Raw genomic sequence first — 14,079 nt, 5'->3', positions numbered from 1 at the left:
ACACCCCTGGCACGAGCTCACCACTCCCTAATCAATCCCTCACTGCGGCTCTCAGGTGCATGCCCCCCGCTTAGCCCTGCCCTCAGTTTGTCTCCGCTGGGCTCTGCCCACTTTTCCAGCATTTTCCAAATATTACCAGTAGGTGGAGTTAGGCTCTGATCAGGGGTTGAGTTACCCTTTAAAGGAACACTTGACTTTTTGGGGCTTTAGCTTATTCACCGTATCCCCCAGAATTAGAGAAGTCCATACATACCATTCTCATCTCGGTGCGTGCCATAACTCTGTCTGACGCACCCACCGCTAGCCTAGCTTAGCACAAAGACTGGAGGTAAATGGCTCCAGCTAGCCTACTGCTCAATAAGTGACAAAATAACGCCAACATTTTGTTGATGTGTATAGTTACATGGTGTACTAAGACCGATGGAAAATGAAAAGGTTGTTTTTTTTTCTCTTTTTCCTAGACCGATATGGCTAGTTGCTATACTCTCATTCCTGTGTAGTAATCAAGGAACTTTACTGTCGTACCATGGGTGCAGCAGGCGCAACGATATTACGCAGTGCCTGAGAATAGTCCCCAGCATGCTCCCTGTGCAAGCAGGTTATGTTGACGGTAGTTGGCCTATTTTCAGGCGCTGCGTAATATCATTGCGCCGCTGCACCCATGAGACTGTAGAAAAGTTCCTTGATTACACAAGAATGAGAGAATAGTTTCTAGCCATATCGCTCTAGAAAATCGCAACTTCCCATTTTCCGTCGGTCTTGGTACACGATGTAACTACACAATCACAACGCGTAAATAGGAAAATGTTGGCGTTATTTTGTCACACATCACTTACTGAGCAGTAGGCTAGCTGGAGCCGTTTACCTCCAGTCTTTGTGCTAAGCTAGGCTAGCGGTGGGTGCATCAGACGGAGTTATGGCACGTACAGAAATGAGACTGGTATGTATGGACTTAACTAACTCTGGGGGATACGGTGAATAAGCTAAAGTCCCAAATAGTCGGCGTGTTCCTTCAAAAAAGTTACACATCCTTCCCTTGCGGGTCAATTTGACCACCTTAGGAATGATTGGAATGTGAGATTTCTTCTGTACACATAGAAAAAACAAAAAATGCTTGATCTAAAACTAAAAACATTGACCCGCGAGGGAAGGATTTGTTACAAAGTGCAAGGGAGGGATGAGGGATATAATTTTCCCCTTCCAAGTCAAAATGTAAATTATTATTTAATTTTTTTTACTATTTGCAATTAATTTGACTTGATTTAAATTTGAATTGTTTCCTCTTTCAGAGTGGCTCTGGACAGCGTAATCAAAACGCCTCCATTCAACAGAAGTCGCAGATCAACAAGTCTGGATACAACAGCTACAACTGGGGAGGCAATTAACCCCCCCGTCCTGCCCCGTCTGGTGTTCCAAAGGCTGGATTAGTGGAACCTTTTCTTTCTCCCTAGATACCTCCCCCTTTTCTCTGTCCTCCACGGCGCTCCCTCTCCTCTCTCTGCACGGTCACCCTGCAGTTCCAACCCCATTCCACTGGTGGTGCTGTCCTAAGAGAGAGATAGCACTGTAAGGCGCCGCTTGAGGAGGGGGTACGGGGGAGAAGTCTTAACGGGGAGTGTGATCTTGCGCATATATGGATAGTTACTTAGGCCTTCATGATCGGAGTATTGAGTATTTGGACTTTGTATTGTGTTCAAAATGCATAACCCAGAACCCCCTTTTTTTTCTGGAATATGTAACATAGATCTGTTTTCTAAAAGGACAAATGTTTAGTTCCCCCCCCCCCTTTTTTTCTTTTTCCTTTTACTGATGGATAAAATGAAAAAGAGGTTTGAGAGAGGGCAGGATTGTTTTGTTTTCCTCACACCGTTCGTTCTTTCCCTCTTTTCCGCTGCTTGCTTGATCAGCACCTGCAATCCAAATGTACTTGCACCTCCTCTGTTTCTCCCCCTGCAATGAGTTTTTACCAAATTTTATTTTGGGAAAAAGGAAGATATCACTCTAAATCGGCTAGTGCAGTTGTGAAGTTTATTTTTTACCAAATATAAATAGATATATGAAAAAAAAAAAATGTATAGGTGAGTTCACAGGCTTTGGTTCTGTACTGCGTGTGTATGTGCATGTGTGTGAGTTTGGCTTTATTTTGTGTGTGAATGAATGACTTGCATCATCAGGGTGGCCAGTATATGAATGTTCTACTTATAGACTGGGCTTCAATGTGTATTCCTTTTATTTCTTTTATTGGAGCCTTATTGTACTCTCTTAGATGTGAGAAGTGCACTGGTCACCTTAACTTCAGACTATTATTTTCTGCAATTTTTGTCCTTATTAACCACCCTTCATGTTGCAGGGAGATTGGATTACGTTAAGGCATGACTTTTTGACCTCAGCGTTTTGCCATAAGCGTGAAGTTTCTCATTTGCTTTGGGATTGAGTTCAGTTTTCCTGGGCCACCCTGTGTGTCTTTCCACAGCCTTTGTCCTTCTGTCATACCTGCAGTCATTTCTCCCCCGGAAACGCCCCACCTTCTGTCCCCAAATATATTCTTTTAGTAATATGATTATTAGGAAAGTGCTGATGGACAGAATTGTACTATGGGTTTTTTTTTTTTTTTTTTTTTGTCAGTGACTTTCTTTTTGTACTGTGCGTTTTAAAAAGATTTAAATGGATAAACTTGTCTTGTACATATATATATAAAAACACAAGTACTGTAGTCTATGTTTGTTTGATGGCTTCTTTTCTCCCCTCTTGAATCCTTACACACAGACTTGTTAGCATTTTTTTTTGTTTCATAATGTTTTTTATTTTGTAAAAAATATATATAAATATTAAGTAAATAAACAAGAAAAAGACATTTTCATCATTTTTGGATGTGAATGTCTTTTTTAAGAAAACTACATTTGTGTGCCTTTTAACTGCAGTCTGCTTCTGTGTTCTAGTTTTAAAGTTTGATTATTGGAGTTGTTGCTTTGCAAATAAGAAATGTAGTAAAGTAGTTTAATTAAACCCAATATGAAATGTGCAGTTGATGCAGCCCATTTTAAAATGGCAAATATGTGGGTTTGTCAATTCATTCTTTGCATGGAAAAGAACTAATTAGCTTAATTCCAAACAAGTCAAATAGCAATTTATGGTTGTAGCAGGTCTCATCTGAAGTAAAATGCTTTTCTTGCCCTCCAAATATCCATGATTTGCCCATAAATATTGCCACACATTGTAGTCAAGTTAATACATTTGCTTCACTTTTCATAATGTTTAGAGATTAAACATTTTATGCATGCATAAACTTCCATGGTAGGGAAGTGGAAACATATTTTATACTCAAATAAACTTCAATAAAACCCCTGGACTTTATTGACGTAACAATGAAGATTCATAAAACCGAAATGTAAACACGTTTCCCTCATGATTGTATAAACAATGACTTGAATGGATAAAAGGCTGACATGAACTTTACATCACTTCTCAACACATTATGCTTTTTTTTTAATGTATTTTGTTAATGTATTTTTGTTAGTTACTTATTTACTTTAAAATGCGTGTATAGGTATTTGTATATATATATATTATATATATAGCAGAGGCGGAAAAAATAACGTGTATAAATATATATGTATGTGTGTGTGTGTGTGTGTATATATATATATGTGTGTATAAATATAGATATAGTATAGCAGGGTCGGCAATGACGCATGCGTTAATGCAATGTACGGACTTTTATTTTGAAATGTGTTTACCGGAAGCAAGTGGAAAGATCTGGTAGGATTCCTCTTTGCCCTTCCTGCTGGATCTCTGATGCAACTGTTTGTTATGTTGTCAATTCCGAAGGATCCCTGGATACTGCGTCCTTAAATGAGCGTATTTGATCTGTTTCGTGGGTTTTTCGGGGTTCCCGGTGGTCATTATCATGGTGATGGCCGCAGGTGAGTCTGTGTTAACAGTTTAATGTTGAAATGTCTCCTGACAGTTGACTAACAGCTATTATGTCGTGTTTTTTAACAAACTATAATAATATATATTATATACGCTACAACATTGTGTATAGTGTTATAAAGTAACACGATTCACAATATTTATTAACTCTTCCTATTGCTTTTATTTATGGATGTTTCTGTATTAGTGTCAATAGAAATAAATGCTTGGTGGCTTTATTATATACGATTAAACTTTATAGAGCATTATGATATTTTAAAGTATTTTCGTTTATCAGCACAGTTATAAATTATTTTGTAATACATTAATTTCTTAAGTGCAGAAATGTGGTGTTTTATTCCCCAGAGTCGGTGACAAATTGTATTACACGTGAAGCCATATGGAACTTAAAGGGATAGTTCACCCAAAAATGTAAAATCTATAATCATTTATTCACCCTCAAGTTGTTCCAAACCTGAAGGAGTTTCTTTCTTTTGCTGAACACAAAAGACAATATTTTGAAGAATGTCAGTAGCCAAACAGCTAATGGGCCCCATTGACTTCCATAGTATTTTCCCCCATACAATAGAAGTCAATGGGGCTCATCAACTGTTTGGTTAGCCACATTCTTTAAAATATCTTATTTTGTGTTCAGCGGAAAAAAAGAAATTCATAAAGGCTTGGAACAACTCAAGGGTGAGTAAATGATGACGGAATTATCATTTTTGGGTGAACTATCCCTTTAATACTCTTTCAGTTTTTTGTTTGACATAGAACATAAATAATAGTGGGCTGCACTGTAAAAAAAACAAATAAATCAGGTCTCCAATTGAAAATTTTCTAATGACTGATCACAACTAAAAATTTTAGTTGGCCAAATTGAATTTCTTGAATTTTAATTGAATTAAATTGCATCAATTCACAGAAATTCAATTTGGCAAACTGAAAAATTTAGATGTGATCGGTCACTAGAAAATGTTCAATTGGAGACCTGATTTTTTTTTTTTACAGTGTGGTGTTAAAAAAATTAAATAAAATAAACCTATGAATGCATTTCTTAATTGTATCAGAAATTTGATTATTATTTTTCTAAAATGTGAAAATAGTAATAATGAAGAATGATAAATCTATTTTACTATCTTATTATAAAAAGATGCATTATAAACAGCATTTTTCTATAGAAACTCGAAAGGTAATTAGCTGCATCTGGTATCTAATGCACTTACCCTAAATATGTCACTTGAGTTTACATTTTTAATTAAATAATTGTTTGTTAATGTTTTATGAAAAATGTGAAGATTGTTTTTCACATGAATATGAGGTATTAGTTTTAAATGCAAATATAGACCTTATTGGTTTATTTGTCCTGCACTGTTCCTGATTAATACACTAGACTAGAGACATTGTTAAGTTCTGAGTGGTTTGCTAATTTGAATGTGTTTTAATCAGGGACCCTTTCTTTGATGGGATGATTCATGAAGATGATGATGATGAAGAAGACGATGACCGTGGAGTTCACTACGATGACTTTAATAGGCCACGTCGGGACCCGTTTGATGATGCCTTCAGATTTGGTTTCAACTTCGGGCCCGGCGGGATGCGCTTTGAGGAACCTCAGCTGTTCGGCCAGATCTTCCGGGACATGGAGGAGATCTTTGCTGGTTTTGGTCAATTTGATGAGCACCATGGCTTTGGACATAAAGGTACGTTTGCTCGGTTCCTCATGTTTATGTTTATTAGCAGTGATTTAAAAAAAAAAAAAACATTTTTAAGTATTTTTCTAGGCATCTGTACATTGTGTATGATTTAATTGAGATTTTATAAGCTGATTAGATGCTGGGCGAATATATTTCAAGTAGTCCTCTCAGGTTAGTCAAATTAGAAGGTAAATAGATAAAAGATATGCATATATATAAAACACAAAATTAACAAGCTTTATACAATACACACAAATTAAACAAGATGTCAGGTAAGCATATGTTTACACGACAACAATGTACTAAAAACGGAAACGTTTTTCCGCTTATAAACGTCAACGTTTTCAAAGCGATCCGTTCGGAGCCAGCCATAGATGGTGCCAGTGAGTGAAACGCTGTATTATGCTGTCAGGCCAGTAGGTGGTGATGTCACTTTATAAAGAAACACTACATGATTATAGACTGAATATGTAATACACATGTGCAATATGTTGCCGTTTTCAGACATTCATGTATCCACATTCGGTATCTTTTTCAAAAACTTGCACCAAAATGCCGTTGTCATGTAAATGAACGGCCAAAATGCATTTTTTAGTTGAAGGGTAGGGATGACACGAAGACTATATTAGGTTCCTTAAAGTGAGGGTTATTCTAAATAAAGCTGCTGTCCATAACTTTTTGTGTTCAAGATTTACAAAAATTACATAATTAGAATGTACAACATGAATCCATTTTCCAAACCGAGTTTTTGTCTTACCCTGAATCATTATTATGGTGCACTTATAATAAGTGTTTATATTGGGACTATTTCAGACCGGTCTGGTAGGAACCGCTGCGGAGGAGCACAGTCCCTGCGTGACTCGCCATAGACATAAACAGAGAGAAGTTGCTCCGGCTGCAATGTTCTTCCGCAAGACACGCTAGAGCGCAAAAAGTTACGGACTGCAGCTTTAACTAAAACTAAAACCATAAAACAAACATTTTCGTTTCTTGAAATAAAATGAACATTAAAGCTACACTATGTAACTTTTCCGTCCACTAGAGGTCGCCTGTTCAAAACAAAGGCGTAGTTTGATGACGCCACGTTTGAGCGCAGAATCTTGGGACGTGTGGTCTTCACCTCACAGCCGATGGAAAAGAGTCAGGATAGGACTCGGGCAGAAATCATGTTCATGGATGCGAATCATGCGATGATTAACATTACTGTAGTATGAAGCAGAGCAGGGCCGAGTGTTGTGGAGCTGAGCAAGGCAGCAGGAGCGATTGAAGAGCGGGACTGTTATTATGGCATAGTCGCCAGCGGGACTTTTATTATGACACAGTCGCCGGCGCCACTTCCTCTTTTCCAGTCATGAGTATGAGGTAACGCATCTCTGTTTATCGTATTAGATATATCTGAGTGTGTTGAAAAGGAAGTTATGACGTTCACTCGGCGGCTGCTATGACACTTGTTCACACTGCAGTGAGAGTACAGCGTTTCTGCTAAATAAAACCGGAAACTGAGGGTAACGCAGATATGACGCAATCGACAGGCGACTCCCTCAAAAGCATAGCTCACACGTCCCGGTTCCTTGGTTAAAATAGCAATTAATCACGATTTACAAATAGTTGGAAACATTTGGGATAGTCTAAGTACTCAACTGAACAAAAAATATAACACTGGCCTAGTGGTTTTTGGATATTTTACTGCAAAAATCTTACATAGTTCACCTTTAACTGAAATAAAATAAAATATACAAAATCTTAAACTTGTTTTATTTCAGCTAGGTGCAGAGGGAATATTTTTGATTTTTATTTAGTTTAATTGATAATAATAAAAGTGCAATTACAATTAAAATAATGGAAATATAAAATGAAAACTAATAAAAAAAAAAATAGTATTTCAATGATACTAAAATAACAATATTTTACTATATTAAAGGGTTAGTTCACCCAAAAATGAAAATTCTGTCATTAATTACTCACCCTTATGTCGTTCGACACCCGTAAGACCTCCGTTCATATTCGGAACACAAATGAAGATATTTTTGTTGAAAGCAGATGGCTGAGAAAGGCTTCAGATAGGCCTCCATTGGCATTCAGTACACTTATACTCCCAAGACCCATAAAAGGCACTTAAAACGTCGTTACAAAGTCCATCTCACCACAGTGACTCTACAATAATCTTACGATGCGACGACAATAGTTTTTGTGCGCAAAAAAAAATCAAAATAACACCTTTATCCAACTTGTTCTTGTCTTCCGTGTGTGCCTCCACGACGCATGCGCAAGAATATGACGTAGCGCCGGGGTTTGGGAATCCATGAAATGCACACTTAAGCCCCATTTTGAGCACTACGCCGAGACCTAAAGCACGATCAATGTAGAATCCAACAGCTTAGACACGCGCGTCTTCCTCTGCTTGTAAACAAATCGCTTCTGGATCATATGTCCGAACGCCGGATCTGCGTCACTGCGTCATGTTCTCGCGCATGCGTCGTGGAGGCACACACGGAAGTCGAGAACAAGTTGGATAAAGGTGTTATTTTGATTTTTTTTTGCGCACAAAAACTATTGTCGTCGCATCGTAAGATTATTGTAGAGTCACTGTGGTGAGATGGACTTTGTAACGACGTTTTAAGTGCCTTTTATGGGTCTTGGGAGTATAAGTGTACTGAATGCCAATAGAGGCCTATCTGAAGCCTTTCTCAGCCATCAGCTTTCAACAAAAATATCTTCATTTGTGTTCCGAATATGAACGGAGGTCTTACGGGTCTCGAACGACATGAGGGTGAGTAATTAATGACAGAATTTTCATTTTTGGGTGAACTAACCCTTTAATATTTTAGAGGAGAGGGAGCACTGTGGAGGACAGAGAAAAGGGGGATATTTTATATTAAAATATTCCAGAAAAGGAATATTCCAGAAATTTTAGAGAAGAGCTCAGGCTTCTCTGTCACTGTAATCTTTGCCATTTTAAAAGCTCGTAAAAAACAATAGTGATAGCAATGCATTTTAAATATGTGTTACTAACGCCTGCTGCCCTCGGCTTCTCTTGCCCAACAGGTGTCCCATCAATAGAAGCACCGCCTCCTCAGGAAGGTGTCGAGAAAGGCAGGAGTGGGGCAGGAAGTAGTAACCCATTCAGAGATTTCATGTTGAAGTCACCTGAGAGCTCACCCTACAATCCACCCCTGCCTCCCCCCTCTGTGGCACCAAAGGACGGGGATTCTTCATCTCCACAGGGTCCCAGCAACCCCTTTCCCCAGTGGAAACCCTTCTCAAAGGTGATTCAAAGTGTTCCTGTGTACTTTTAGAGCAGGGGTGTCCAATCCAGCTCTGGGAGGGCCACTGTCCTGCAGAGTTTATCTGCGCCCGAAATCTCATACTCTCTTGAGTAGGTTCTCATTTTGTAGTAATTACTTCACAACCACTAAAAAAAGTACATTCTATATAGTAGGACTGAGTGTAGTAGGGATGTAATGCATTTACATACGTACCACATTTGCTATCTTGTCATCATGTGACCTCGCCAGAAGTAGAAGGTCGTCCTGGTACTTTTTTTAAAAACGTATTTTGTCTCATACTGTATTGCGCCTACTATATAGTAGGGATGTATGCGATTTTGGATGCAGCCAAGGTCTTACTAAGCATTCTAGAAACTTCCAGAACAATGTCCTGAAGGATAGTGACCTCAGGAGCAGGTTTGGTCGTCACTCCTGTTTTAGAGTCTTTCCACGCTGGGTTCTCACTTGATTGTCTTCATTTTATTTTTAGTTTCATGATCTTTGGAAAGATAGTCTATTAAGACCGAAGGAGAACGAGAAAAAAGAGGATGGAGGTAATGTATTTTGCACTATTTTTTATGACTTAAATGCAAGTACAGACCCTAAAAAAATGGCCAAATTTTTGTGATTCACAAAGAAGTGTAGATGACATGCAAACACTTCAAATAAAAGAATGAATATCACTGCAGTTTTAAAATTCAGACTTAATTTGGAGGTGGAAAAAAAAGAAAATGCAAAGGTGTTTAAAAGACACTTCATATTCAATAATATGTATTGATTTGACTGCACTGATGCTATTGGATGGATGAATTATTATTATTTGGCCATTTCTAAATATTGGAGGAGACTCAATGGTCCCCCTCAATGTCTATGGTGGTTACGGCCCTGACATTGAACTGACTCGAGCTCTGTAGAGCTGCTTATAGCTGAATTTAACTCATTTCATAATTGATGAACTTGACACAGTTATTGAACTGAACTGAATCAACACTGAAGCTGAATTACTGTGAAGTGTTAAATAAAAAGAAATATTATTTTCATGTTATCGTTGGTTACTGTGCCGACAATTCAGCCTTTGGATGAATAGGCATTGATTTCCTCATTTATTGCCTTGATGCAACTCTTATAGATTGTCTTTGGTTTACAAAAGCCTTTTGTCTTCTGGTTCCACCTTCAGATCTGGACTCGCAGGTGTCTTCAGGTGGGCTGGATCAGATCTTGACTCCAGCACCTTCACAGCCAAAGATGAGGTCATTTTTTAAGTCTATCAGCGTCACCAAGGTGGTCAGACCAGATGGAGTGAGTGATCCCGTTTAATTGTATCCTCTTTATATTTCTGATTTCAAATATCGTAATAATGTACAGCAAGGCTCAAAATATGCCACACATGTCCAGAAAGTGTCTAACAAGTTATAATCAAGATTGTGTGTCTGTGTAGACAGTAGAAGAAAGGCGAACAGTCAGAGACGGTGAAGGTAATGAAGAGACGACCGTGACCATCTCAGGGGGTCCAGGTGGCCAAGATGGGCCGCAAGATCAGTCTGGTCCTCTTATGCCAGGTTAGCTGTTTCTAGCCAACATGTATGGTCTTAAAGGTAAAAGATTAACAAATTGTATTTAATACAAATATTGTAGAATTTAGAGTATTTAAAAGCATTGTGGTTTATATAGTATGTAAAGACATTTTAAAATAAGTGTTATATTCCTCAAGCTTTTACAAGATCAGTTTTGATTCTTGAATAATCAGCCAGTAATGTATTTCCTGTATCTTCCAGGCGGATCTGACATGCAGGATGATTTCTCCGTGTTTTCTAAGTTCTTCAGAGGTTTTCGAGGCTGAAACCGCTCTGGACACAAACCAAAGGACAATCTCTCTTTTCTCAAACTCACCAACTGCGAGCTACAATTATAATTCTTTTTTTTATTTTTTATTCTTCAGTCTGATTGAATTCTGTGTGGAGATCCAGTCTTGATGATGTCAGTGAACAACAATTATTTGCTGGCACAAAATGATAACTTTGCTTTACTTACTTTTGAATATAATTTCCATTAAGGATGTATAAATAATTCTATTCATATCCTGAACTTTGGGTCAGTTGTCGAAGCCACAGTGTCCTGAAAAGGACTGACTGTTGGTAAAGAGGATCCATTGGATTTTGTCATGGAAATATACTGCGGATGGCAGGCCAGAGTATAATATATAGAAATTGTATTTTTAATGGTGTCATCACAGTGAAATAAAGAGAAAAAAATGTAATCAGCCTTGTTTTCCTTCTTTTCGGAATCCACTGACATCTTGCGCTGATTTGGGACCAGGAATTTCAGCCCTGCAGGACGATTGTACTACATACCACAATTCCTCTGCATTTCTCGGTTTTGCCTCAGAAACAAGTTTTCTAATGGGCTGGCCACTCCATAACGTTAATTTTGTTGGTCTGGAACCAAGATGCTGCTCGCTTACTGGTGTGTTTGGGGTCATTGTCTTGTTGTCTCACATTTCAAGGGCATTTCCTCTTCAGCATAAGGCAACATGACCTCTTTAAGTATTTTGATGTACTCAAACTGATCCATGATCCCTGGAATGCGATAAATAGGCCCAACACCATAGTATGAGAAACATCCCCATATCATGATGCTTGCGCCACCATGCCTCACTGTCTTTACAGTGTACTGTGGCTTGAATTCAGTATTTGGGAGTCGTCTGACAAACTGCCCCAAAAAGAACAATCTTGCTTTCATCAGTCCACAAAATTGCGCCATTTCTCTTCAGGCCAGTCAATGTGTTCTTTGGCAAAATGTAACCTCTTCAGCGTGTTTTCGTTTTTTTTCAACAATGTGACTTTGCAGGGGCTTCTTGCCGATAGCTTGGCTTCACATAGGCGTCTTCTAATTGTTACAGTACTCACAGGTAACTTTAGACTTTCTTTGATCTCCCTGGAGCTGATCTTTGCCATTTTGGCTATTCTTCGATCTTATTCTATTAGAATTTCCATTAGAATCTAACAGGGCGGAAAATTTTAAGCTAAGTTAGCCATAGCTCTTGGACTGATCAACGTTTAGCTAACCTTCTACAGATAAACAGAACTTTTATAACCATGTCAGATATGTTTTTATTTTTTTTTTGACCGGACAAACATTCTTCATAACAGAGCCTAACAGGGTGGAACATTAAGAGTGGGACAAGCAGGATAACATAAAAAAAAAAAGCAAAAGAAAAGGTATAGGTGAGAGTTGAAGCTTACTTCATTTTGTACAGTTGAATTCCAGCAGGAAAAATAAATAATGTAATTTCCTGAAAATGGTCTAAATGGAATTGTGGTCTTTTTTGGAAGTCGAGAAATACATCCTAACAGGGTGGAAGATGACTTCAGGGACACGGTTAATTAAGAAAATTGTACAAAAAATAACTACAGTTTAACATGATTTATGTTTATGATTAGAGGCAGTTTAGTCTATTCAATAACATAATCTAAAAATATTTTGAGATTTTTATCATTTCATGGTTTAGTTCTTGTGGAAGTTGATTACTTTGCACTGAGGACATGATAAAATTGAATGCATATATCAATAAAAAGGTGTGTAAAATACAAAATAGTATTTTTTAATGTCTATTATATCTGTTAAGGGATAAAGAAGACCTACATTTATAATTTAAGCCATTTCTTATAAATATGTGACTCATTTTATAAAATATATGAGTAAGTAAATCATAGGGACAGAAAAGTCACTGTATAACAGGAATGACCCATTTATTAGTTGTCATATCAACAGTAGAGGAAAAACTGCGCCAAAATTCAAAAGTCTTTGGAAGATATCACTGAACTAGGCTATAGTACTAGCCTACATTTACTTAAGATAATTCATGTCTATTTTTGTGTTTATTTTAAATGAGACCAATCTGATATTTATTGTAATCTTATATCTGTCATTTAACAATTGAGGTAGTCATTTAAAGCTGATCTAACCGCAAAAGACACGAGCCGGTTTAAATCCCATTTGCGCAGGTGGGGTGTGTTGTCACACTGCGCTACAATGAGCCCCTGTTAGAACTACGCTATTATACTTTTATGAATTCTATTGAGAAACCAGAAAAAAGGTGAATAAAGCCAGAGTCAATGTTCAAAAATGATTAATTATTATTATGTTTTGAACTATGCTATATCTGTGTTAAGCGGTGTGTTTGTTATCAAACTCATAAAATTGCTTATTTTTAATTATTAAAAATGCCATTATTTTATATGAAAAAAATGATAATTGTATTTTATTGACCAAAATATTTTAGTTTGTCTTGTGTATATAGATTTTTGTATTATATCAGGTAACATTTTAAACTGTCGTTATTGTGCCCCTCACATGTTACTATGTGCCCATTTCAATAATATTTTCCACACTGATCTATAGAGAACATTTATATAGATAGTGATTTCCCCCCATACTATGGAAGTTAATGGGGCGGCACAACTGTTTGGTTACCCACATTCTTCAAATGTGGGCATGTTGTCACATTTCACGTCCATTCTTTCGGGGTAAATCAAGAATAGGCTACTGTAGGCTATAACAAAACCACATAATTGTAGCTACTAGACATGTGTGAAATTAATGTGGGGGAAAATAAATACTCTGAACCACAAGTGGATTTACACAAACTGAGAAAGTCAAACGCGTTAGTTTGTGCCCTGCTCTCCCCTACATCTGTGCTTGAAGATACGTAACGATTTATTCGTTGGCGATATAGAGCAAAATGTCAGAATGTCAAAAAGTAATTTAATATTAACGTCTTTTTTATTTTTATTTTAGCCTATACAAGCAATCCCGATGTTTGGGAAAATCACGTTCCTCGTCTGATATCTTGCTTATTTTGTTATAGCTAAATAGAAAAAAAACCTGTAGGAGATTTTTTTTGTGTGAATTAGATTGTTTCTGAAATGTGCTTTTATATTATAATATCTGTTGACTGAGTTTGGTTGAGTGGTCTGTTATAGGCTACTTAATAATAAACTGTATGCCCGTCTGCAGCTTCACTTGCTCCCGTTTATGCACCAGCTGCAAATGCTAAAAATAATAATAATGAATTTAAAATGCTTAGTAACTCTTTGTATTTGTATTGCATGTTCAGTTTTAATCCAACGAAACAGCCTCACTCACTAACTCCAGTGTTCGATATTTGACGTCACAAATTCTCAGAACGTTCGGTGAGTATAATG

General features: G+C 37.4%; 2 protein-coding genes across 13 annotated transcripts in view; both read left to right on the top strand.

Moving 5' to 3' along the window:
- Positions 1 to 2,887, top strand: part of ubap2l (ubiquitin associated protein 2-like) — a 40,902-nt gene extending 38,015 nt beyond the window's left edge. For 9 of the 11 annotated variants that reach the window (XM_079828768.1, XM_079828765.1, XM_079828761.1 and 6 more), the window contains one exon: positions 1,290 to 2,887. In XM_079828768.1, coding sequence (XP_079684894.1) covers positions 1,290 to 1,385 — 96 coding nt within the window. In that variant the 3' untranslated portion in view covers positions 1,386 to 2,887. The remainder of the gene's footprint in view (positions 1 to 1,289) is intronic. The other 2 variants (XM_079828760.1, XM_079828759.1) reach the window with 1 other exon arrangement.
- An 822-nt stretch (positions 2,888 to 3,709) lies between these two features.
- Positions 3,710 to 11,137, top strand: hax1 (HCLS1 associated protein X-1). 2 transcript variants are annotated; one of them, XM_079829103.1, is made up of 7 exons: positions 3,710 to 3,923; positions 5,362 to 5,615; positions 8,655 to 8,875; positions 9,366 to 9,429; positions 10,053 to 10,174; positions 10,314 to 10,434; positions 10,651 to 11,137. In XM_079829103.1, the coding sequence occupies exons 1-7, from the start codon at positions 3,853 to 3,855 to the stop codon at positions 10,713 to 10,715; spliced, it is 918 nt and encodes a 305-aa protein (XP_079685229.1). In that variant the 5' UTR covers positions 3,710 to 3,852; the 3' UTR covers positions 10,716 to 11,137. The 2 variants fall into 2 exon arrangements, with proteins under 2 accessions (XP_079685229.1, XP_079685230.1); XM_079829104.1 differs by having other exon boundaries at positions 3,736 to 3,923; positions 10,314 to 10,470; positions 10,651 to 11,110.
- The last annotated feature ends 2,942 nt before the right edge of the window (positions 11,138 to 14,079 follow it).

This window comes from Gobio gobio (genome assembly GCF_949357685.1).
Source record: "Gobio gobio genome assembly, chromosome: 11".
Classification (NCBI taxonomy): Eukaryota; Metazoa; Chordata; class Actinopteri; order Cypriniformes; family Gobionidae; genus Gobio; species Gobio gobio.
This window is presented reverse-complemented; position numbering and strand designations above follow the sequence as displayed.